The sequence below is a fragment of the Anolis sagrei genome, chromosome X (assembly GCF_037176765.1).
Source record: "Anolis sagrei isolate rAnoSag1 chromosome X, rAnoSag1.mat, whole genome shotgun sequence".
Taxonomy (NCBI): Eukaryota; Metazoa; Chordata; class Lepidosauria; order Squamata; family Dactyloidae; genus Anolis; species Anolis sagrei.
Genome location: NC_090034.1, coordinates 25,704,337 through 25,730,919, shown reverse-complemented (window position 1 = coordinate 25,730,919; position 26,583 = coordinate 25,704,337). Strand labels below are relative to the sequence as shown.

At 41.7% G+C, this 26,583-nt stretch overlaps 1 protein-coding gene across 1 annotated transcript in view; it reads right to left on the bottom strand.

Annotated features, from left to right (window-relative positions):
* VPS35L (VPS35 endosomal protein sorting factor like) overlaps window positions 1–26,583 on the bottom strand; it is a 73,097-nt gene that overhangs the window by 28,794 nt on the left and 17,720 nt on the right. The window contains exons 7-18 of the mRNA XM_060786294.2: window positions 23,608–23,736; window positions 21,963–22,047; window positions 20,368–20,427; window positions 13,169–13,265; window positions 10,650–10,697; window positions 10,165–10,258; window positions 8,316–8,393; window positions 6,809–6,931; window positions 3,987–4,033; window positions 3,073–3,184; window positions 832–948; window positions 127–180 (exon numbers count right to left, since the gene is read on the bottom strand). Coding sequence (XP_060642277.2) covers window positions 127–180; window positions 832–948; window positions 3,073–3,184; window positions 3,987–4,033; window positions 6,809–6,931; window positions 8,316–8,393; window positions 10,165–10,258; window positions 10,650–10,697; window positions 13,169–13,265; window positions 20,368–20,427; window positions 21,963–22,047; window positions 23,608–23,736 — 1,044 coding nt within the window. The remainder of the gene's footprint in view (window positions 1–126; window positions 181–831; window positions 949–3,072; window positions 3,185–3,986; window positions 4,034–6,808; window positions 6,932–8,315; window positions 8,394–10,164; window positions 10,259–10,649; window positions 10,698–13,168; window positions 13,266–20,367; window positions 20,428–21,962; window positions 22,048–23,607; window positions 23,737–26,583) is intronic.

Below are 26,583 nucleotides of genomic sequence, written 5' to 3'. Positions count from 1 at the left end.
GCAGCCAAGGAATTGTGGGAATTAAAGTCCAAAACACCTAGAGGGAGAGCTGAAGTTTGCCCATGCCTGACTTAGAGAGTCCTAGAGAACTCCAAAATTATCCAAAATGCTTAAATCTGTACATACCGTGAAATGTCTGCAGGTATATTCCACCCAGATTTCTGCACAGTTGATATAATCCTTAAAATAAATACATTAGAGTTATATTTTAAAACAGTGTTTGCTTTGCCATTCGGACACACATAAAAATGAGATCCCCAAGATGCAACTGCTTTAGAGCATTCTTAATCAAAAGCTTTTATGTATTTATTGTTATCCAGAATGCATTGTGGAAAGAACATGACCAAGATGTGGGAAAGAAGTAACATAGAGATCACTGACACAGTGCTTTATTGGAACCACAGGCTAAGATCTGGGACTTTTTGATTGGCAGGAATAAAATCCTTGGCCATTTCCCACAGAAGAAATACATTTTCCAGTAACAATGAGAACATACTGAGTCATTACTGTAACATAAAATATTTGGAGTTGTTTTGTTTTGAATGGTCCATTAATACCCATTAGATTTATAAAAGAGCTGCTTCTTGTGAAGACAAAACAGCCAAAAGTGGTTCTTGATATGGATAAATACTGCTGTCTCCACTTTTCTTTTTTCCTTGGAGATGTCGCTATGGATGTGTCACGATAAGACGCCTACACTTGAGAATCAATCGTTATGCCTGAATATCTATAAGCTATTTAGGAAATACACCCCAATCAGACTGCATACCACTGACAACAATAATGGGTACAGCTGTTCTGTGAAGTGCCTTCCTTGCACCAACTACCCACCTGGGGACTCTTTAACTTTGTGATAACCTTCCACGCTTCGTTTAAGATCTGAAGCCGATCTCCCTCCGGTGGATCAGCCAAGGCCAAGTTCTGCCCTAGAGAGCGAAAGAGCAGGTGCTGCAGAAACAGGACAAAAAGTTCCCTCATTTCTCTTCTTTATAACTTTCAGGTGGATGAGTAATATTAGTATGACAAATTAATACAATGCTGTTCTAAAAACGTGTGTTTATCCAAGAGAGGCCTAAGGATGGACAATGATTGTCCCAAGAGCCCGACAATCCTTTGGTAAAAGAACACAAACATGGAAATGTAAGTAGCAATACATCATATAGGTAAAAAAACTAGGCTTGCTAGCCAATAAAAGAAATTTAAGGCTGAACATTTACAAACTTTGCTAATAAAATTGCTCAGCAGCAAAAATGTATGGTACTGCTTTTAGAAGAAGCCCCATTTGTGTCACTGTGACAGAAGTATTCTTCCCTTTGTAATGCATCTTGAAAATATATTTGTATAAAGAAGCTTGATAATAATATTACAAATAGGTTTAATTTGTTTTAAATGGCATTTGGAAGTTATCATGGACTTAACAAAATGAACAGATGTATTAACAGTCATAGATTTCCATGGTTTTGAGTTCTGCAAATGTAGGCACTCCAAGTTCTCCAAGACAGATGTAGGCACTGGCAAATGATGGGAGAAGAAATCAGTCTGGTGGCCTCACAACAGCCTTTGAAGATAGTTCAGAAGCTTTCAACTTGTTCTGAGATCGGCAGCCAGATTATTAACTGGAGCCCCATACAGGGAAAAATCCACTTCCATGTTGTGCTGGCTCCACCTGCTGCCGGTCTGCTTCCGGACTAAATACAAAATTCTGGTCATTACCTTTAAAGCCCCAAACGGCTTGGGTCTAGGCTATTAGTCTAATCACATCTCCTCCTATAAACCAACCTGGACACTGCAGTCAGTGGAGAAGGCACTGCTCTTGGTTCCAAGCCCGTTGCAAGTGCGGCTGGTGGAAACGAGGGAGAGGGCCTTCTCCATGATCACTTGTCACCTCTGGAACTCCCACCCCAAAGAAACAAAGATTGCCCCCTCCCTTTTCTCCTTCAAAAAACAAGTGAAAACTTACCTTTGCTTGTTAGCATATGGAGAGGAGGAGGAGTAGATGATGAGAGATTGCTACTAGACCTTTGATGGAAAACTTGTTATTGTATGCGGGGTTGTTGGACCATGTTGGCCCAGTTAACATTACTGGCCACATAATCAACTCACATATCATAATGAACCTTGTTGGCTCTTGTAAATTAAGGCTGATGTTTTAAGTTCAGGTTTTATGTTAGATATAATTGTTGATAGGTTACATTTTATTTAATCTATAGATGCCATGTTATAAATAATTTTTATATGTTGGGTCATCATCATCATCATAATCATCATCATATTTAATTACTTATTAATCGCCCTCCATCCGGGAATGCTCTAGGCGATTTACAGCTAAATTGTAAAAGATAAAATATATACATACAGAAATTAAAAATTAACAGATATCGAATGCTCTAGTAAAAAGCCAGGTCTTCAGTGCTAGAGTAAAAGGTCCTAAGTCACACATGGCTCTCATATAGGGTGGCAAGGAATTCCATAAGGCAGGGGCAGAAATAGAAAAAGCCCTGCGTCTGGTACTTTCCAAGTGCACTTCTCTAGAACCTGGTATATAAAGTAAGTCACGTTGGGCTGGTCGTTGCGACCTCCGATGATGGGAGAAGGAGAGGCGGTCCCTAAGGTACGATGGACCCTGGCCGTAAAGAATTTTAAAGGTCAGAACTAACATCTTATACAGGCCACGGTACTCAATTGGAAGCCAATGTAAATGTTGCAGCACTGGTGTTATACGGCATTATGGACTATTATGTTTGTATTTGTTGTTTTATTGAGGTATTGAATGTTTGCCTTTTTTGTTGGTTGGAATTTGCCCTGAGTCCCCTCAGGGAGATAGGTCAGAATATAAATAAAGTTTTATTATTATTATCATCATCATCATCATCATCATCATCATCATCTACACTCCAAAAAGATTTAGGGGCATAGTATGGAACAAAAGAAGACATCATAATTTGCAATACAGCAGAATTACTTTCATAGTATACACATTTGTCTAATGGGAAGTACTGTGACAACAAATAAAGCATGAAGGTATTAACTGAGTGCAGAAGTTGCAAGACGGGTCTGGCTGGAGAAGCTTACCTTGGGGAAGCCAGATTCATCACACTCCTTAATCATGCCAATAAAATCCATGGACCTTGCAGCAATAAACTCAGCTCTGAAGGCAGACATGACTGAATTCAACAGCAGGGCACTAGAAAGATAATGATCCACGTCAGCACAAGGTATCATAGAATGGCAGAGCTGGAAGAGACCACAAGGCCACCCAGTCCAGCACTCTGCCAAACTGGGATATACAACAAAAGCAAACAAACACATTTGTACATACACACTCACACTCTGATGTGCCTTCTGTGTTTTAAATGTATTCCTCTTTAAAACTGGAAGAGCTGCTTTGAGTCTCATGATAGCCTAAGCATATCTTTTAAAAATATATTTATTTATAGAAAAATGGCATTACAATCACAAATAATACAAGCAAATGCAGACAAAACACAACAATTACACAACAAACAAAACTATCGCTCCTTCCCAACGCCTGTGAGCCTATTACCTAAGACTTCCGTCGCCACACACTGTGATACCTATACCATATAATAACTACTGTCGTAAATTTCTCAAAATATCCCCCTTGCAGCTTCCATAAAATCCACTTTTGCCTTTCTTTCAAAATATACAAAGGTCGGCCTCCATTTATTTGCAAATTCTTCATTATTTTTGCCTCATAGTCCATTAGACAGCTTGGCCATTTGTACATGTTCTAAAAACATTTCTCTCCCATCTCTCTTAGACAGCAATCTTTCACCCTTGCTATTATCATTCTAGGTGCTGCAAAGCTGTATTGGCAAATCTCTTTGGGGTAAAGAGCGGCTTTTGGACCCAAAATAAAGTATTCCAAAGTACTCATGGAGATGTGACGTTTGGAAGGATGTCGACTCTTCTGATGACCAGAAAAACAAAACAAAACAAAAAGATATTGCCAGTGTCCTACTTACTTGTTGCCAAGCTTCTTGCATCTTTCCATCGTTTCAGTCAGCAGGACCTACAAATTATAACAAATTAGGACAAAGCAAAAAAGAGGGAGAGTAGACATTGATTTTTCATTGTATAGTTACAGCTAGGGAATAGTAGTAATTCTTAGGCCATATCACAATATCAAACCAAACAAAATGCTTAATAAAACTTGATTACACTCTATATATGCATACAGACAAGGAATAGATGCAGCCTGCTAAAATTTTCAGTTCTTTTGTCTCTGAACATAAAGCAGGACAGGAAATGTTCCTCAGGTCAAATTGGGTAATGATACTAGATCTATAGAAAAATTGCTCTCCACACATTTGAGACGTTTGTAGGTCTGAAGAGGGTACCTTATGTTATGAAGTCTTACAGGGTTATTTTGGGATGGAAGGCTGCCCTTTAAGGTGGGCCAGTGAGCATGAAGCCCCCTAGATATTGTTGCCCTATCACTCTTACCACATGTCATTATTTACTATGCTGGAAGTTATAGTCCTACGAGTACAACATCTGGACAACCATACATTCAACAGCAATGTCCAACCATTGGTTTAACTAACCCTTTCAGACCTCAGGACTCCCTTTTATTTCTCAATTGGACATCTTTCTTGTTGGCACCCATTACTCAACTTTGCAATTACAAGGAATGAAACAGCATGTGCAAGAGGTGGATTTTCCTTACACATACATATTGCTTAAAGTATATTCCCTTGAAAGTAAGCTCTTAAAGAAGTATTTAGATATCAACATGAAAAAAATGTTATATCAACTATGCCTGGTACTTTTTGAGCTACGTAACTGTGCCTATTGTGCATTGTTTTCAACCATCACACAGGGACCAGAATTAAAAGATCACATATTTCTTTTTGCAAGCAGAAGTTTTGCCAGATTCACGTAAAGGTTTGATTCTTTCTCTAAGAAGAATCAGGAGGAACAAGGAACCACAAACTTCTTCTACTTTGAAAGTCATAGTCATAGTTGCCTGTGGAATGTTGCACTCGTCAGATCTGTATTGGTTTCATGCTGCAAAAAGGGGGATTTGAGATGGTTGAACAGAAGCTCACTGAAGCTTTAGGTGCTCTTACTGACTATTACAGGGGAAAACAGCTGATTCCTAATCCATCTAAAACACAGATATGTGCTTTTCACCTTAAGAACAGACAAGCATCTCGAGCTCTGAGGATTACCTGGGATGGAAAACACTGGAGCATTGGAGAACACCAAAATACTTGGGAGTCAGTCTGGACTTACAGGAAGCACTGCTTGACTATCAAGCTAAAAGTTGGTGCTAGAAATAACAACATACAAAAGCTGACTGGAACTACCAGGGGATCACAACCAGACACAGTGAACACATCTGCCCTTGTGTTTGGCTACTCTGCTGCTTAATGTGCATGCCCAGTGTGAAATACATCTCACCACGTTAAAACAGTGGCTCTTAATGACACATGCCGCATTATCACAGGATGTCTACACCCTACATCACTGGAGAAATTATACTGTTTAGCCAGTATTGCACCAACTGGCATCCGCCAGGAAGTAGCAGCATGTATGTATAGCTATAACAAGGTAAAGGTCATCATCTAGTCACAGGCAGATGGATGAGCACAGCTGGTTAAACCACCAGCTGCAGTAAATCTTATCAATCTAAAGGCTGACAGTTTGAAACCTGGGTCGGGTGAGCCTTTAGCCCAGATTCTGCCTACCTAAAAGTTTGAAAGCAATATGTAAGTAGATAAATAGGTACCACTTAAAAGCAGGGAGGTATTAAGGCACCCATAAGGAAATACCAGAAAAATGCCAGTAATTTAATCAAGGAGGAAGTTTACAAACAAAGCTTTTCAGCAGAGAAGGTAGAGTGACAGCAACCTTAAGCACAAGCCTCGAAAATGCTTAAGATCTGAAAAAGCCTATATATACCTCTATCTATGTACAATTGTCTGTCTTGTCAGTGCATAAACAGCATTGAATGTTTGCCGCATATGTATGTTCTGTGATCTTTGCTGAGTCCTCTTCAGCGTGAAAAGGGTGGAATATAAATACTGTAAATAAATATTTGCTCCCATTCAAGAGCCATGACATCCATTGCCTCCTAACTTTCCATTTAATAAAAGAACTGTCTTCTGGGAGCCCTAACAGGACCCTTTTGCAATGCAAAGGGGAAAAAGCGATTCCTTGCCAGAACATCTGACCTATTAGTTAATTTTGACATCTGGAGGAAACACTGTGAGAGATTTCACATTTTCACATCTCATTTTCCACTGGCTGGCTCCCTCACCCCTCGGCACATGACCATGTATCATTAGAAAGTGAATGCTCGGTTCAGACTGACTTAAGGAGGCTGTATCAAGATGCTGATCATGTTTCAAAATAGAAGTGTGATTTGCCTAACCACCATGAGAAAGCAGTGTGAAGAACAGCGTGAAAGCTCCCAGGAAGCACAATGGGATTAAAAACTGTAAACAATGCTTTTGATGACTGTCTCAGTCAAGGGTCTGCATCAAAATTAAAGTATGCTGTTCCTATTGCCTTCTACCTTAAGAAGAAAGAGAAAATACTGTAATTTCTCTGCTTTTGCATGACTAAAACATCACCTATGAATAAGGTCACATCAGCTTGGACGCTTTAATTAAGCATCTCAGTTCTACATAGTGAACCTTCTTAGATCAATGCTGAAAAAGTAGCACCTTAACAAATCAATACAATTGTTAGAGAATTTTCCATTTATACATAAGTACAATTGCTGTATTAGGTCTTTGTTTGGTTAAAAACATATAATGGAAAGCAAGGTTTTTTTTACCTCTGCAGCTCGGTAAGAAATGCATTGTAAAATCCAATCTATGGCAGGAGAATAAAGTGTGAGATACAAAGGCATTTCCACACATTGCACCACCAGCTGGTTCTGAACTGTGTCCCCATGAATCTGTTAAAAAGGTTAGGGATATAATCAAACTGAAAAGATATATCCTTGGGGGGGGGGGGGGGGGGAAATAACATTATACATTCATTGCAAAGTCAAAACACTCAACCTTTTTAAAGAATTCCTGAGGGCCCTTCCACACAACCCTATCTCCTAGAATATCAAGGCAGGAAATCCCACAATATCTGCTTTGAACTGGGTTATCTAAGTCCACACTCACATAATGTGGGATTTTCTGCCTTGATATTCTAGGATATAGGGCTGTGTGGAAGGGCCCTGAGTTCCTACAGCAAGTTTAAATAGCTATGAGAAATCCCCAGACCAAGACATGGCTTGTTTATTGCAGATTATGGGGAATGTTTCTTTTTAATAACAACAACAACAATAACAACAACAACAATAACAATAATAACCGAACTGCAAAGACTCTGACACAAGCCAGTCAAAGAGGTCCCAGTGGTGATTTGCACACAGGGTGCAGTGCCCAAAGACCTTGGCCTGCACTTAAACACAATCGGCGCTGACAAAATTACCATCTGCCAGCTGCAGAAGGCCACCTTACTGGGATCTGCACGCATTATTTGCCGATACATCACACAGTCCTAGACACTTGAGAAGTGTCCGACGTGATCCAATACAACAGCCAGCAGAGTGATCTTGTCTGCTGTGGACTCATCTTGTTCTGTTTCAAAAAATAATAATAATGCTGCCGCCGCCACCAAGGGACCTATTGTTGCTATTGTTATCATCATTATTCCCACTGCATGTCTAAGATATACATTGGCTTATTCATCTTGGAAATATAATCACTACTCCATATCCACTGAATATACATCCATGATTTCAACCATCCACAGCTTGGAAATGTTTTTTAAAATACCCAAAGTGATACTATTTTTCTATGCCATTGTATATAAGAGAACTCTGTATCCATTATGGGTTCTGGAACCAAATTCCATCAGATGCTAAGGGCATCATCTGTAACTATTTTTTAAAAAGCATGCTTTGTTGGTTCATCTGGGGTGCAATTCATGTATCAAAAGAACAAACTAAGCTTAAAACAAACCAAAGAATCATAGAATCATAGAGTTGGAAGAGACCTCGTGGGCCATCCAGTCCAACCCCCTGCCAAGAAGCAGGAAAATCACATTCAAAGCACCCCTGACAGATGACAATTCAGCTTGTTGGGGGTGCTTTGAATGTGATTTTCCTGCTTCTTGGCAGGGGGTTGGACTGGATGGCCCACAAGGTCTCTTCCAACTCTATGATCGATTATTCTGATCTGTAAATGTGTCAACAAACGAAAAACTAGTCTTGATGATTATCCGAAATAAACAAAAAGACATTATTAGTCAAATAGCCCACGAGATCATAATCTCTTACTTACTTGTTTAAAAGTTAGAAGGAAATCAAAAAAGTTCTTGTTAAGGCTCTCTTTCAGATGAGGAGCGACCTCCATCCCAACCTATATTTGAAGAACCAAAATAATTGAATTTGTGTTTTCGAAGGCAAAATTTCATGGCCAGAATCACAAGACTGCTGTGAGTTTTCTGGGCTGTATAGCTGTGTTCCAGCAGCATTCCTTCCTGACATTTCACCCACATCTATGGCAGTCATTCTCAAAGATGGTAAAAACCTGGCTCCGGGATCAAGCCTTTGGGACAGGGCAATAAGGTAGGAATTAAGAATTTTACTCTGCTGATTTGAGATGGCTCAGACAATGGATTTTAAAAGTGGTGATGACTGGATTTAATATTTATGTATGTTTGTAGTTTATTGTATGTTCCGGCATTGAATGTTTGCCGTATATATGTTGTGCTCTGCACTGAGTCCCCTTTGGGGTTAGAAGGGCGGAATAGAAATGTTTTAAATAAATAAATAATAAATTGTGAGGTCTATTGGAAACTAGGCAAGTGAGGTTTATATATCTGTGGAATGATGTCCAGGGTGGGAGAAAGAACTCTTGTCTGTTGGAGCAAGTGGGAATGTTGCAACTGGCCAACTTGATTACAATTACATAGCCTTGCAGCTTCAAAGCCTGGCTGCTTCCTGCCTGGGGGAATCCTTAGTCGGGAGGTGTTAGCTGGACCTGACCATTTCCTGTCTGGAATTCCCCTGTTTTTTTAGTGTAGTTCTTTATTTACTGCCCTGATTTTAGAGGGGTTTTTTTAAAAATACTGGTAGCCAGATTTTGTTCATTTTCATGGTTTCCTCTTTTCTGTCGAAATTGTCCAGATTCATGTGGATTTCAATGGCTTCTCTGTGTAGTCTGACATGGTGGTTGTTAGAGTGATCCAGCATTCCTGTGTTCTCAAATAATATTCTGTGTCCAGGTTGGTTCATCAGGTGCTCTGCTATGGCTGACTTCTTAGGTTGAAGTAGTCTGCAGTGCCTTTCATGTTCCTTGATTCCTGTTTTGACAATGCTGCATTTGGTGGTCTCTACGTAGACTTGTCCACAATTGCATGATATACAGTAGAGACTATACCATGGACAAATCTACATAGGGACCACCAAATGCAGAATTGCCCAACAAAGGATTCCCTCAGGCAGGAAGCAGCCAGGCTTTGAAGCTGCAAAGGCATTCAATGCTAACCAAGCTGGCCAATTGCAACATTCACACTTACCTCCAACAAAAGAGTTCTTTCTCCTACCCTGGACATAATTCCACAGATATATAAACCTCACTTGTCTAGTTTCCAACAGATCCCTCAATCTCTGAGGATGCCTGCCACAGATGTGGGCAAAACGTCAGGAGAGAATGCTTATGGCACATGGCTAGACAGCCCGGAAAATTCATAGCAACCCCATCTTGAATGTCTCCACCTGTAAAACTGTCATCTATATTGAGATACTTTTTGAGATATACACATTTACATATTTTTTGGGGGGGAAAAAATAGCATAAAAGGATGGTACATAAATAATATTGAAAAAATATTACACAATCTATTTTTATATCATCATCAACAAAATTCATGGAAAGCAAAGCAAACCAAGGTAAACAAGATGAATATTCGATAATGAACAATTCAACAGTGGAAGACAACTCTGATGTTAAAAAAAAGGCTAGAGGAAAAATGCTGTTCAGAGAACAGCGCTATATATTGTAATATCCTATATTAATTTTTTTCCTACTCTAAGAGAAATATGCAATTAGTCTGATGAATGCTTTATAGGCAGGGATATTAAAGCCACAATTTCTTAGAAATGTACATTCTAAAAGAATGGTTTTACCCTGCAGAGATATGCTCTAGCATAGACTGCAACCAATGGGTCTCCGATTCCACGGATCATGGAGGTCAGGCGCGGCAGACATTCCGAAATCCCTCTAAGAAGAAGATTTGAGAAAATAGGCATTACCATTCTATCATATCGAGCTACCATTTCAAATAATTAAGGGGTGGAAAAACAGCTGGCCAAGGATAGCACCAAAGACTTGGCCAAAGGCACAATAAATTATTGTAGAACAGTCCGACATTTGTTTAGCAACCAATCACCAAAGGCCTTTCAAAAAGGACAAAAAGCAAATGGATTTTTGAAAGACATGACAAACCAGCTGTAGTTGGATCTTACTGAAAATATGCCATCATAAACAGCAATGAAACCACCACACAAAATATGAATTACCACTGACAAGAGATTTAAAGTAAAATATGCTGGCATTCAGGGATCAAAGTTTTGCCTTTCACCCAAAATTATCGAATAATTTTTAGCCTTACGTTTTAGAAAGAAATTTGTTGCACTTCAGTATGGCTGCTTCCACATAACTGTAATGAAGAGTTAAGGGGAGAAAGTCCTGAACGAAAGAAACGACAGGAAAAGAAACAAAATGCCCTTTGGCTTTTAAATACAGGTCTCTTGTTCACATGTCTTGTAGCTTCGATAAAATCTTCCTCAAATTATATAACATTACTCCCATGGAGAGCTAGACACACAGCAGACTGAGCTGTTAAATGTTTTCAATAATTAATCTGCGAGTATCTATACACCATTTTTTTCGCCAAGATATCCCTCCTCCTCTCTTAAAAATTAAAAGTTTGTCTTGATATTATTGGCAAGACTCACACGTAGCAATAATCCAGTTATTTCCGTACTATATGAACTAAGGTAATACATGCATAGTCATGTATTAGTAGGGTTGTACATTTGGGGTAAATGTGGCGCAGCTGGCTGAGTGTCAGCTGCATTAAGATCACTCTGACCAAAAGGTCATGAGTTCGAAGCCAGCCCGGGCTGGAGTGGGTGTCCAGCCATTGTGTAGCCCGTTGTCGACCTTTGCAACCCGAAAGACAGTTGCATCTGTCAAGTAGGAAAATAAGGCACCACCTTGTGTGGGAGGCTAAATTTAACTAATTTATGAGGCCATAAAGAAAGAAGACTCCGGGGAATGTGGAATGCGGAAGAACTTCATCGGTATCGTTGATGGACGATGAAAAGCAGCAGCTCCCCTGGCGGCCAGAAAAAAAAGTTAAATAGCCTTTGTCTGTTAAATGTTGTTTGTCAAACTGGCATTGAATGTTTGCCATATATGTGTTTACTGTAATCCGCCCTGAGTCCCCTGCGGGGTGAGAAGGGCGGAATATAAGAACTGTAAATAAATAAATAAACCTTGCCCAGTTTCATGACCCGGGGCCTGATTTGTTTTTTGGGAGCCTCCTGAAATTGGGAAGGCAGGTATCTATTTTATCTCTGGGGTGCCAAAACATCCATTTTCTATTGGCCCATTATGGGGGGGGGCGGGTTCATCTAGGCTCCCCTTCCCGGCGTGCGCTTTAGGGAGGCTTCTTCTTACCTGATGTTTCTACTCTAGAGGAAGTGCTCGGCTGCAGGCACCACTGGAAGGCATGTGTGCTTTCTGGGCCTGCATGCCACACACTCTCTCTCTTTACAAGGTGAAGAGGCAAGTTCAGTTTCTGACTCTAGAGGAGGCACTCGGCTGCAGGCACTGGCAGGCACATGCTTTCTGGGCCTGCATACCATACACACACTCTCTTTCCAAGGCAAGGAGGCAAGTTCAGTTTCTGACTCTAGAGGAGGCACTTGGCTGCAGGCACTGGCAGGCACATGCTTTCTGGGCCTGCATACCATACACACCCTCTCTTTCCAAGGCAAGGAGGCAAGTTCTGTTTCTTACTCTAGACGAGGCGCTCGGCTGCAGGCACTGGCAGGCACACGCTTTCTGGGCCTGCATACCACACATGCACTCTCCTTGAAAGAGGAAAGTGCGTGTGTAGCGTGCAGGCCCAGAAAGCGCACATGCCTTCCAGTGCTGCCTGCAGCCGAGTGCCTCTTACTCTAGAATAAGAGGCGCTTGGCTGCAGACAATGCAGGCATGTGCACTTTCTGGGCTTGCATGCCACACATGCACTCTTTCCAAGGCAAGAAGGCAGATTCTGGGAGGTGCTCGGCTGCAGGTGTGAGCATTTTCTTTCCTGGGCTACATTTTAAGGAGGCTTCCCACTTCCAGGTAAGGAAGAGCAATGACCTCCTGGAATAGGAGAGTAGTTTTCAGGGAATTAGGGTTTACTTTTTGTTTGCTGGGAGATTAATAAAAAAGATTAAACTGTGATGCCGAAAAGCAGGCTTGGAGCCGGGATCGGCTCCCGCTTGCTTTCATGCTGAGCTGATTTCCGTCCTGGGGGGTGGGGTGGGGTGGGAGGATTCCAAAGTACCGAAAAGAAATGAAAGAAATGAAAGAAACAGGAGAAATTATTCCACGCACAACTCTAATGTGCAGCAAACAGGTTAACCAGTGAAGAAAAATCCAGAAAGAAAACTATAGCCAAAGTTAACCAAATAGTCAGGTAAAACAATTGAGAGATTTCTGAAGCTACGAAAGGACTCCAGGGACTGGAACCAGTCTAATTCTTCTTTCCAAGAAGCCAAGTTTAAGATACTCTGACATCAAATCCCAAGAGTCTGAGCCTGCAAGGAATGGCTCACAAGTTCCAACTATAGAGAGGCTTCTTTGCAGCTTTAATGGGCTAGAACTTGGTATATTTACATAGCTGCATTGTCTGAGCCTCTCTAACAGGTTCAAATGCTCCTTGGAAGAAGACCCCTTCTCTTTCTGAAACCTCTCACTTCTGAGGAGCCTCCAACTCCTGAGAAAAGATTCCCACACTTTCTCCAAGGATTGCACCACACTTATTATGATAATCTTCCATGCCAGGAAAACAACAAATATGCACCAGACAGCATTGACATGGCCTCCTTCTTTTCATTTGAGAAAGGATACAACCTGGGGATCAGTTCTCGGATGGAGGCGATCTTGAAGAACCAGTTTAAGCAGGTTTCTTTGGCCGTGTCATTCACACTTTCAGGGGTAAAATTTTCTGAAAAAAGGGAGAAAGACAAAGTTAAATCAAGAAACTGCTTCCTTATTTCTTTACCAATTAAACATAGCTGCCTTGAATTCGCAGTTTTGCAAAAAATGTGGAAATATGGTTAAGGGACCATGGTGGCACAGTGGGTTAAACTGCTAAGCTGCAGAACTTGCTGACTGGAAGGTCAGCGGTTCGAATCCGCACAATGGGATGAGCTTCCATTGTTAGCCCCAGCTTCTGCCAACCTAGCAGTTCGATGGAATTTTTCGGGGTTACCCTGGCATGATGTGAGTTGTAGTTCACCAACAGCCTTATGCATTTTGTACAATAAAAAATGACTTTTTCAAATAACCTGGGTAAGACCAGGTACCCAAGCTAGTAGATAATAACAACATGTACACTGATTGCGGAAATGTATTCATGGAAGTAAAATAATATGGCTGCAATGCAGGGAGTACGCCTCTCTCAGCACAGGGACATACTTCCCAATTAACATGCACAGGATTTCCGTAACACACATACATGGCAATTGCTATTTTGGTGTCTAATTCATAATATTTGCTAGAAGCACAAGTAGACTGCTGAAATATACAGGTGTGAAAGATTTCGAGATTCATATATATCACCACCACCCCAAATTTTCTGAAACGAACTGCTCCAAGGCTTACTTTGGTGTCTCTAAATACAGAATAAAGGCAGTATGACAGAGCAGAAGGAACAGTTACATAACATTCAGTATCGAGATTTGGCTGTCTGCTTGAATTTTGCCTTGTTGATGATGGGGAATCGGACCTCTGACTGCTTAGTATTTCATCTCCTGCAAATATTAAAAGAAGTAGTTTGGGAACATGCAACTTGTATTCCCATAGGGAAAAAAGAAGGGGTTTTTATAGCACCAAGAGATAGCCAGGGCTCCAGAACGTCCTGAGGAGGAGGAAGGGAAAGACCAATCATTCCCAAATTCAGACTTCTAGCAGCATGTTAGGATCCAGGTCTGGACACAACTTTGTGTGTTACCTATAACAACATTTATACTGGATATTATGCTTTTTATCACATAATGATAATGCAGTTCTCAGACCTGGACTAAGTCTACAAAGCGATGTATTTATTCTGAGACAATACCAAATAAGCCTCATATAGGAATCGAGAAAATACAATAGGCAATTAAGAACTAATTCAAATCGAAGAAGCCACTCTGATGAAGTGGCTGAGACTAGCGTATCAGGAAGATCTGCATTCAGATCCGCATCGCTTGCATCCACCACTTTCTTTCTTGCCTTCACCTACTCTATATTGCTGTGCCAGGAATAAAATGATCCTGGCATATGTTCTGGATACAAAGTGCACAGGAAGCCCATGCTCAGACAGAGGAGTGCAAATACCAAGTACTCCTACTTTGCAAGGAAAAGGGTACAATTCAATCCCTGGCACCTTCAATTAAAGGACAGGTTAGCAAGAGCAGACTCCCATAGAAACTCTGCAGGTCAATGTTGTAGACCAATCTGGGAAGGCCTTCAAGGGCTGTTTTTCACTAGCAGCAGGGATCGTGTACAAAACATCATGGATAAACCAGAGGAAGAGGAGCCAAGTGTCGGCCACATTAACCAAGAACAGGGCAATTTTGTATTATTATTATGTGTGGAATCAATTCCCAGTGTAATAGCTTTTCCAGGGGTGAGAAAGGCGGTACATAAATACTGTAAATAATAAATAATAAATTTTCCATCTGAAAAACCCATCTCAACTCTGTCCACGGTATTTAAAGCTGAAATATCATTAAATATCCTCTTTTCCATGATCACTGCTTGGGAGAGAAAAGCAGAAGCTTCTGGGACAGCTTCTGCATCCAGTCTATGTGCTGCTGGAGCCTTTATTTACTTACTGACGAATCTATAAGGCATTCGCCGAGTGTCAGAACGGCCATTGCCCCCTGCTTTCATCCCATCTTTCCCTTTCCCTCCCTTCATTCCTTTCCTCTTTTCCTTTCTTCCCTCCCTTTTCACTCACTCTTCTCCATCTTTCTTTCCCAGCGACATCACAGAGGGCCACTTCACCGCCTTCATGGTATAAACAGACAGACTTTTATGGAGAGATTAAATTGAATGCCTACCCTTCCTTTCTCTCTGCACAGGACCCAAAGCTTCTTTACACTGACATAGGCAATTCTGCCCTCAATGGACAGACATTCTAATCAGGTAGAAGGCAACTGTATGATACCAAGGCAGACATAGGATCAGAGTTAGAAGAGACCCAAAGGTCATCTAGTCCACCTCCCTTCTTTCTGCCAGGAAAGAAAAGCACCATCAACCCCACCCCCCACCCCACCAAAAAAAACCAGATGGCCAACGATTTTTTTTAAAGCCTCCAAAGGAGCTTCCATCAGACTCTGAAGCAGAGAGATCCATGACTGAACAGCTCTCCTTACAGTCAGGAAGTGACTAGTGGAGTGCCATAAAGAGAGTTCGGTCCTGGACCCAGTTGTGTTCAACATCTTTATTAATGACTTGGATTAAGATTCAGAGGACATGCTGATCAAGTTAGCAGATGACACCAAATTAGGAGGGAGAGCTAATACTCCAGAGGACTGGATCAGAATTCAAGAGGACCTCTACAGATGCGAGAGCTAGACCAAAAATAATAAAACTTATTTCAACAAGGACACATAAGATACAATGCTTAGGCAGAAAAAAATGAAATGGAAAGATACAGGATGGGTGATGCCTGGATTCACAACAGTTCATATGAGAGAGATCCTGGGAGTCTTCATGGAGAACAAGTTGAACATGAGACAACAGTGTGATGAGGCAGCTAAAAAAGCCAATAGAGATTTTGGGCTGCATCAAAAAGAGTCTAGTGTCCAGATCAAGGGAAGTAATAGCGCCTCCTTATTCTGCTTTGGTCAGACCTCTTCACCTGGAATAAGACTGCGTCCAATTCTGGACACTACAGTTCAAAGGAGATATTGACTCTAAGCTGGAAGGTGTCCACCTTAGAGGAGGGCAATAAAAACAATCAAAGGTCTGGAGAGCATGAATCCCTATGAGGGGCATCTTATTGCTGTGCATGTTTAGCCTTCAGAAGAGAAGGTTGAGGGGAGACATGAGAGACATGTAGAAATATGTGATGGTTGCCATAAGGAAGAGGGAGAAGCTTCCTTTCTGCTGCCCTGGAAACTAGGACTCAGAGTAATGGGTTCAAATTACAGGGATGGAGATACCACCTGAACATCAGGAAGAACTTCCTGACTGTAAGAAGAGCTGTTCAGCAGTGGAACTCTCTTCTCGGAGTGTGGTGGGAGTTCCTTCCTTGGAAACTTTTAAACAGAGCTGAGATGGCCATGTGTTGGAGGTGCTTTGATTGTATTCTCCCCTATGAAATATCAAGAGTGTTAAGATTGTCTGGAGAGGCCCTGCTCTTGGTCCCGCCATCTTCGCAGGTGTGTCTAGTGGGGACGAGAGACAGGGCCTTTTCTGTAGTGGCCCCTTGGCTATGGAATTCCCTCCCAAATGAAATTAGATCTGCCCCCTCCCTCCTGACCTTTAGGAAGCTAGTGAAAACCTGGCTGTGCAACAAAGCTTTTGTGGAATGATGTCTGAGACTGACAATCGACTAATGGTACTGATCACAATATATGGACTGGACATACGGACTGAGTTGGACACGATTTTATCCTGGCGAACGGCTTTTATGTAATTTTATGTAATTTATGTAATGTAATTGGTAGCTTAATGTTGTGTATCATGTTTTAGATTTTCAGTGTTAGCATTGAATCTTTGCTGTTAGCCGGTCTGAGTCCCTCTGCAGAGGTAGAGAAGATTGGGAAATAAAAGTTTTAAATAAATAATAATAAATAAATATTATGGTTTTCCTGCATGGCAGGGGGTTGGATGGACTAGATGGTCCATGTGATCTCTTCCAACTCTATTATTCTATAATTCTATGTTGAAGTGGAATCTCATTCCCTGTCATTTGGATGCATGACTCCATTGAGTCCTAGTCTCCAGGTCAGATCCGCACATTTCAGATAATCAGATCTCACATTTTTCTTGACCCAGTTTCGGTCCATCAGGGTACCTAAATCAAGAAGCTCTCCTTATCAACCTTTCTTTAAGGTAAGGGATGGAATGTGAGCAATACAGGAAGGGGTTGAGATTCTATGCATTCGACCACAGTGTAAGCAGAAGCAGTAATGTTTTCAGTCCCATTCAATGAGAGCACGGGCTCTCGTTTTATTATTCCACTGCTGTGCTTTCCTCTCTTCAAAAAAACAACAACAGGGCTATGCAGAGGTTTGAGAGAGGGAAAGAGCACCATTCCCTCCCGTTTGGCATCAGACCACCCCGACCGCTTGAGGACGTTTTACATAACGAACCACCCCAGGGACCCAGAATTTGTAGTTCAAGCATGCCCTAACTGCCAAGTCGGTTAGGGACAACCCCGTTTGATGGCAGCTGTTTGATAGAAGAGGCAAGAAACAGATTCAGAAACAAGATTCTAACCTAGTTGCTCAAATGAATGGAAAAAAATAAGAAGGAGACAACAAAACTAGCTGATGTAGTCTCACTGTTTGTTTCAATAGGTAGTTTCTTTTAAATGAGAAGGGCATCCTCACTGGCACACCCTTTGCCATTGAGCGTTGGCTTCATTAATAGAGGCAAAGTGTGTTCCTTCCTTCCAAACCATCACAATCCTCTCCTCTCCCTTCCCGACTTAGGAACAATTGACTGAGCATGATTTCCTGAAGGGGGAACAAGAGGCTCAGATGCTAAATCAGAAGTTGTTTTCCTTTATTGGAATGGAAAGAATGAGAGCAAATACCAATGAGCATGTTCCTGTTTCACACACAGCTGCTCAGGACACACTTTGCAGAGGAAATGATGTGCTTTCTGTGCCGCGCTGCATTATTTTGTTCCAGTATTATTGCTGTAGAAGAGGTTTCACTATATCTCTGTCGATTAAAACTATTTGTTCACCAGGTTTCAAAGAGAGAATATATATCCTCAAGATAGAGGGAGGAAGAGAAAGAGAGACAGGCAGACAGAAAGAGACCTCATCACCAAGTCTTTTGGTCCATTTAACTCAGTAATGTCTACACCAAACTATAACTCCCAGAGCTGGCTGGACAATTCAGAAAATTGTAATCCACACAGATTTTTTTGGCTGTTTTGGGAATTTTGGGACTCCCAAAATTCCTTACCATTGCTGTTGTGGGTGATGGGAATTCTATGGGAAAACATCTAAAACAAGCATGGGCCAACTTGGGCCCTCCAGGTGTTTTGGACTTCAACTCCCACAGTTCCTAACAGCCTATCGGCTGTTAGGAATTGTGGGAGTTGAAGTCCAAAACACCTGGAGAGCCAAAATTGGCCCATGCCTGATCTTACAGGTCAATGTTTTCCATGCTTAGTCTTCCCTAACTGGCAGCGGCATGCTAGGGGTTTTTCGAGAACGACCTGGAGATACCTAAGACTAAATCTAGGATCATTTGAACATGAAATGTGCTATCTACACCTCAGTTAGAGCCTTCCCTAAGGGCACACACATTCAGGTAGGTATAATTGAGAGCCAGTATGGTGTAGTGGTTGAGTGACTCTGGAGTCCAGGTTTCCAATCCGCACTAAAAAACCCATTGGGTGACCTTAGCAAGTCATATTCTCTTAGGACAGTGGTTCTCAACCTGGAGTCCCCAGGTATTTTTGGCCTTCAACTCCCAGAAATCCTAAACTGGCAATAAAACAATCATTGAAACAATAAAACAGTCTCATTCGTCAAATCGCCGTTCCAGTCCGTTCCAAATGCTGCATACATTTTCTTTTACTGCCCGAAGGCCTGGTCCCAAAACCATGATTTTAATTTTATGCTAAAAGCCAGGAGGAAGGGAGCAGATCTTACCTCATTTGGGAGTGTGTTCCATAGGTGGGGGGCCACAGCCAAGAAGGCCCTGTCTCTCGTCCCTGCCAGGCGCATCTGTGCTGTTGACGGGAGCGAGAGCAGGGCCTCCCCAGATGATCTTAGATTACGAGGTGGGACGTAGGGGCGGATGTGTTTGAACAAGTAAGCTGGGCCAGAACTGTACAGAGCTTTATAGGTCAAGACCAGCACTTTGAATTGGGCTTGGAGATGGACTTGCAGCCAGTGGAGCTGGCACAACAGGGGGTGGTATGCTCCCTGTTAGCCGCCCCAGTTAGTAATCTGGCTGCTGCCCGTTGAACTAGATGAAGTTTCCGAACCGTCTTCAAAGGCAGCCCCACGTAGAGCGTGTTGCAGTAATCTATTCGGGATGTAACCAGAGCCGCCCCGAATCCCCTGTGGGGAGATGGTGGCGGGGTATAAATAATGATGATGATGATGATGATGATGATTATTATTATTATTATTAATGGGAGCCGTAGGCCAAAAACAGCTGGAGACCCCAGATTGATAACCACTGTTTGTTGAATCTAGCTGCTTGTTTTGTTTAAACCTGTTCCACAAATAAACCATCATGTGTTAGCCAGCTGCAACTGGAGACTGTGGTCTGTTGGTGGCTTATGAAGTTGGGTTTCTTTTAATCATGGCATGTCAATATATCTACACGGAAAGTCATGGTTTGTTCCTGGCTTGTTCCCCAAGCAATTTCCTCTGAAATAGAGGAGCGAGAAAAACATTTCAGAAAAAAGAAAACACTATGGTTTTTCTGCCATCTGGACAATTCATTGATTGAACAACAAACATGGCTAGCATAGGCTTGGTATAATGACCAGTGAATTGAAATGAAATAGCTTCCTCGCATACATACTTAGGACTACGATCTATTTCTATAAGTTATAATGTGTCTACCAAACAGGAGCCCACAGTGGTCCAATAGGTTAAACCTTAGTGCCGGCAGGACTGCTTATCAAATGGTCGGCGGTTCAAATCTGGTGAGGGGGTGAGCTCCCATCCGTCAGCTCCAGCTTCTCATGTGGAGACATGAGAGAAACCTCCAATAGGATCGTAAACCATCTGGGCATCCCCTTGCAATGACTTTGCAGACGGCCAATCCTCTCACACCAGAAGCGACTTGCAGTTTCTCAAGTCGCTCCTGACACACACACACACACAAAGCCCATAGAGACATCCATATTACCTGGCAAGGAGTTGCGAGTATCACTACACATGGAAAATATTCTTTCATACACCAGCCTACCTGTAATGACAAAAATAAGAACAGTGTTTACAAAGCAGTGGGTTTAAATATGCGGTCAGGTTAAGGCTTCAGATTCAAACACACATCACTATCACATAATAAATGAAAACCTGGCAGTATTGTTTTTCAAAGAATTAGTAGTATTTGAGAATGAAGCTTTTAGTGCTAGTAGGTATTACACTGCAAAGGATGCTCAGTAGCACATGTTTTTGATCAGCATCCCGGAAGAACAGAATGTACTCGTGTGAACTCGAAAAACTGGGAAGAACCATAAACTCCACAGAAGAGCCCCTTGGACCAGGAAAAATGCAAATTAACTTTCACAAGCTTCTCTTCCTTGTTTTCACTATCCTTTAGCATGACTCCATGTCATGCAACCAGAAGTTGTTTGTTCAATAGTATTTGTCATTATGCCTAAATCTGCATATCCACACAAAGACCGAGAACGTACCCTCTTTGGATATTGGGGTCATATTGTACTCATCTCAACTATATCTCATTGACAGTGAATGTGTGTATGACTGGGTTATGGCCTCACATATGTACAACTAACTTTGGTCAAGGCTGAAGTAAGAAATATCAGAAATCTGCTTTCCTGGAAGTTTTTGAAACTGGGTATCTTGCCTTAGAGATCTCTTGTGTACAAATTGTACTTTTTTATATTCATCCAAGGAAGTTTAGACTAGTATATCTACAGTAAGTAACTGAAGAAGCCTTATTCAACTTTGAACATTCTATATTTTGCATTTGCCACACTCTTTTTTCCTATTATATTATACTGCCACCCAGTGGGGCCAGATAGTTTTTAAAGTGCTGTGCTATCTTGAGCACTAGTTTTGAAAAGTGACGCAACTCCCTTTGTTTCATTGAGTGCAATGTGATAAATAACACATTATGAACACCTCTTAAGCTTCATGCGCATATTGTTTCAAATTTGTTGTATACCAAAGTTCCTTGCTTCATTCTTAACACATAGACACTCATAAAGAGAATATGAACCAATGTGAGAGGTGCAGAAGGACAAATATAAGACCTCCATGACAGGGGACTTCTCATTCCACTTTTGAAAGGCTCTTGGCTAATTTTATTTGTGTATTAATAGTAAAGGCAAAGGTTTCTCCTTGACATTAAGTCTAGTCAAGTCCGACTCTGGGGGGTGGTGCTCATCTCCATTTCTAAGCCAAAGAGCCAGCATTGTTCATAGACATCTCCTAGGTCATGTGGCCAGCATGACTGCATGGAGCGCTGTTACCTTCCCGCAGTAGCGGTATCTATTGATCCACTCACATTTGCATGTTTTCAAACTGCTAGGTTGGCAGAAGCTGGGACTAACAGTGGGAGCTCACCTAGCTCCACGGATTCGAACTGCCAACCTTTCGATCAGCAAGTTCAGCAGCTTAGCGGTTTCACCCGCTGCACCACCGCAGCCCCTTATGAATAGTCTGAACAGTAGATAACTGAAAATTACAATTGAAAATGGTTCCTCAATAGTCCCTGAGTGGCTCAAAATGGAACGACATTCCACTGCTACTTACCAAATGTGTCCAGGATGTCTGTTATCAAGACAAATTTACTTGGATAGAACTGAATCACAGTTGTATCTGAAAGAAGTTTAGAACACTGGGAGGAGGGAGGCAAAAGAGAGAAATAAGTAATTATGTATATTATTGATTACATAATTTAAAAAAATTAAAAATGTAGCCGAAACAGAGCAAGAGCTCGATGGGAGAGCACAGGCCTTTTGGTAGGAAGGCTAAGATTTTTACTTTACATGATGGACTAGATGAGGGCTAGCAAGTTGAAGCTTAATCCAGACAAAACAGAGGTCTCCCTAATCAGTCGTGAGCCTGATCGGGGTATAGAATGGTTACATGTGCTCAAGAGGGTTACACTTCCCCCTGATGACACAGGTCCGCAGTCTGGTGGTCCTCCTGGATTCAGCGCTGACGCTTGAAGCTCAGGTGTCAGCGGTGGCCGGGAGGGCCTTTGTATAGTTAAAGCTTATGCACCAGCTGTGACTCTACCTCAATAAGCCTGACTTGGCCATGGTGGTCCATGCCTTACATCCAGATTGGATGACTGCAACACATTCTACGTGGGGCTGCCTTTGAAGACGGCTCAGAAACTGCAATTAGTGCAAAGGTCGGCTGTCAGGCTTCTAACTGGAGCTAGTTATTGAGAGCACATGATGCCCCTATTACAGCAGCTCCACTGGCAGCTGATACGTTTGCAGTCCCAAATCATGGTGCAAGTTATTACCTAGAAAGCCCTAAACAGTTTGGGCCCTGCCTATCTTCGTGACCACATCTCCCCCATGAACCGGTGTGGGCTCTTACGATCCGCCAGGGAGGCTCTCCTCTCACTCCCACTCCCATCACAAGCACAGAAGACGGGGTGACTGGGAAGGCACTGAACAGACTGTGCTCTGGCACCACAAGATGCTGAGCCAATCTTAAGAAATGAGGCCACGAAGTGGAGTCCACTGAGTGTGGAGAAGAGTAAAACACAATGCAGTCTGAGCCCTGCCACATAAACAATATTTATTTATTTATTTATTTTATTTATTTTTTGCATTTATTGACCGCCACTCTCAGCCCTAGGGCGACTCGTGGCGGTGAACAGCAACATAGAAAGACAGTGTACAGTGAATCAAACAATACAAACCAGACTACTACAACATACATATACTTATGCTAAAAATCCGCTTCGTCAAAAACGAATAGAGGACCTTCTCACAGTGACACCAGAGCCCCTCCAAGTGGCCAGCTTCTGATCAAAGGACATTTAGCATAATGCCAAGTTTTTTACTTTGTTTGTGGTTTTTCTATACATTATAACTATATTCTCAATTTGCGTCTGACACGATAGATAAATAAAATAGTTAGACAATTGTGAGAAAGCCCTCTATGTGCTATCGTGGACAGCTGCTGCCAATCAGAGCAGAGAATAATGGGCCAGATGGTCCAAAAGTCTGACCTGGTTATAAAGACAGCTTCCCAAATTCCTACGATAGCGAATAGGGCCTAATTAAAAGGCTTATTTCTTATATTAATGTCCTCAGGCCAGTTATATTCAACTTCAATGGATTGTGATAACAAGGAATTGGGGATGAGAGCAACCTGTGCAGCTCTTTAAAGCATCATGTAATGAACGTCAAGGCTAAACGATAACAATGCTCACCTGAATAACTATCTTTAAAGCTTTTACTTTTTGATCTGAGGCCCAAGCATCCTTCAAAGACTGATTGAGTTCTTCAATCCGATGTGTATAATCTTGCTGAGTCAGGTTGAGCAGCTCTTTCTGAGAGCCCTGAAAAAAGGGTTCGGTGTACCAACTATTAGGTTATTAGCATAACAAAAACAAGAACACTTCCTTTCCTAATATTTCCTCCTCTCCCTTTGGATGAGGGCTGCAAAATGCAGAATGGCTAGAGACAGATTGCATAACGAACCGCCATTGAAATTCAGGATGAGTTGAGTAGAACTGGATCACTTCTGAAGAAGTCCAGCCAGTATTTCTTTTCTTCAAAGAGTCGCCTGTTCTATTTTGGACAGAATCTCGAATCTTTGGCACCACAAACTGGAAGCACAGCACACCAAAGGTCACCCTTCCCAAGAGTCAATGAACACAGGAAAGCAGATCAAAACAAGGTGATTGCCCTCCAGCAATAGATTTTTGATAATGTCAAAATGAAGCAAATGACATAATCATCACCATCATCATCTGGCTGGCCTTAATGTATTGTTTTTATTATGCAATTTAACTAGAGCAGAGAGTGTTTGAGGATCGGGACATCCGTAGGGAGACCAAGGTGCTCCTTTATAAAGCCATTGTCCTCCCAACCCTGCTATATGCCTGCAAAAATTGGACAGCCTACAGATGTCATACACAACTCCTGGAATGATTTCATCAGCGCTGAATCCAAAAATCCTGAAAATCTCAGCAGGACAAATGTCAGCATACTGGAAGAAGCAAAGACCACCAGCATTGAAGCAATGCTCCTCCACCATCAACTCAGCTGGACTGGCCACGTTGACCGAATGCCTGATCAAGGTCTCCCAAAGCAGTTGCTCTACTCCGAACTCAAGAATGGGAAACGGAATGTTGGAGGACAGGAAAAGAGATTTAAAGATGGGCTTAAAGCCAACCTTAAAAACTGTGGCATAGACACCGAGAACTGGGAAGCCCTGGCCCTTGAGTGCTTTAACTGGAGGTCAGCTGTGACCAGCAGTACTGCAGAATTCAAAGAGGCAAGAATAGAGGGCAAAAGGGAGAAACGTGTCAAGAAGAAGATGTGTCAAGCCAACCCTGACCAGGACCACCTTTTGTCTGGAAACCGATGTTCTCACTGCGGGAGAACATGCAGATCAAGAATAGGGCTTCACAGCCACCTATGAACTGACCACCAAGACTCCACATCTGGAAAACCATCATCCTCGAGCTATGAGAGATCGCCTAAGTAAGTAGGTGAACTAGAGAGAAAAAGGTGTCATTTGCTGCTCTTTCCCAGGCAAAAGATCTTGGGCCACTCTTAAACAAATTATGATATTCAATAGAAAGTAAGCACAGGATGAAAATTAAGAATCTTTCATAAGTCACCCTTTGTATAAATGTCCAATGTGCAAAAGGAAAACTATCAGCAGCACATCCGAAGTATAATTTAGTATTGAAATTAGAAAACACAATGAATTCTGAATATATAATACAAGAAATAAGACAATAGTAATTAATAGTAGCAAACCTGAGCAATAACAATGTGGATAGCAAATAGTAAAATAATATAATGGCTACAGAATCAAGTATAATAATCATTCAAGCAGATCCCCCGTGAGTAGCTTAAAAGGCTGTAATAATAAATGAAATGCAGGAATAAAACACACACCAAGAGCGCCTCTTTAAAACCCTCACGTTATTCAGCCCCTAATACTGTAGTCAAGCCAAGCCATTAACTTTATTTGGAAACATTTTTTTGCTATCAGAACTTTTACATAAATTGTAGTAGTACGTATTCCAAAGCTTTAATATCTTTATTGACCAACAACATTGCCTCAATGGGTTGCTGTGAGTTTTCCAGACTATATGGCCATGTTAAAGAAGCATTTTCTCCTGACATTTTGCCCACATTTACGGCAGGCATCCTCAGAGGTTGTGAAGTCTATTGGAAACTAGGTAAGTGGGCTATATATATATCTGTGGAATAATGTCCAGGGTGGGGGAAAAAACTCTTGTCTGTTGGAGGAAAGTATTAATGTTGAAACTGGCCACATTGATTAGTATTTAATGGCCTTGCAGCTTCAAACCCTGGCTTCTTCCTGTCTGGAGGAATCCTTTGTTGGGAGGTGTTAGCTGGCCCTGATTGTTTCCTTTCTGGAATTCCCCTGCTTTTTTAGTGTTGTTCTTTATTTACTGTCCTGATTTTAGAGTTTTCAAATACTGATAGCCAGATTTTGTTCATGTTCATGGTTTCCTCCTTTCTGTTGAAATTGTCCACATGCTTGTGGATTTCAATGGCTTCTCTGTGTAATGTGACATTTTGGTTGACAGAGTGGTCCAGCATTTCTGTGTTCTCAAATAATATGCTCTGTCCAGGTTGGTTCATCAGGTGCTCTGTTATGGCTGACTTCTCTTGTATTTATATATTGTTATAATGTTGTTTTTATTTTGTCCTAAATTGATGTTATGCATTTTAATGTGTTACATTTAACTCTGTGGATATGGCTTGGCCCCATGTAAACTGCCCTGAGTCCCTTCGGGGAGATGGAGGTGGGGTATAAAAATAAAGTTGTTGTTGTTGTTGTTGTTGTTATTATTATTGTTGTTATTATTATTATTCTCTGGTTGAATTAGTCTGCAGTGCCTTTCCTGCTCCTTCATTCGTGTTTGGGCGCTTCATTTGGCTACCAGTATTTAAAAAAAACTACCAGCATCTGGCTACCTCTATTTAAAAACTCCAAAATCAGGACAGTAAATAAAGAGCAACACTCAGAAAACAGGGGAATTCCAGAAAGGAAACAATCAGGGCCAGCTAACACCTCCCAACAAAGGATTCTTCCAGGCTGGAAGCAGCCAGGCTTTGAAGCTGCAAGGCCATTCATTGCTAATTGAGGTGTTTAATGGCAACATTCACACGCATCAAACAGACAAGAGTTCTTTCTC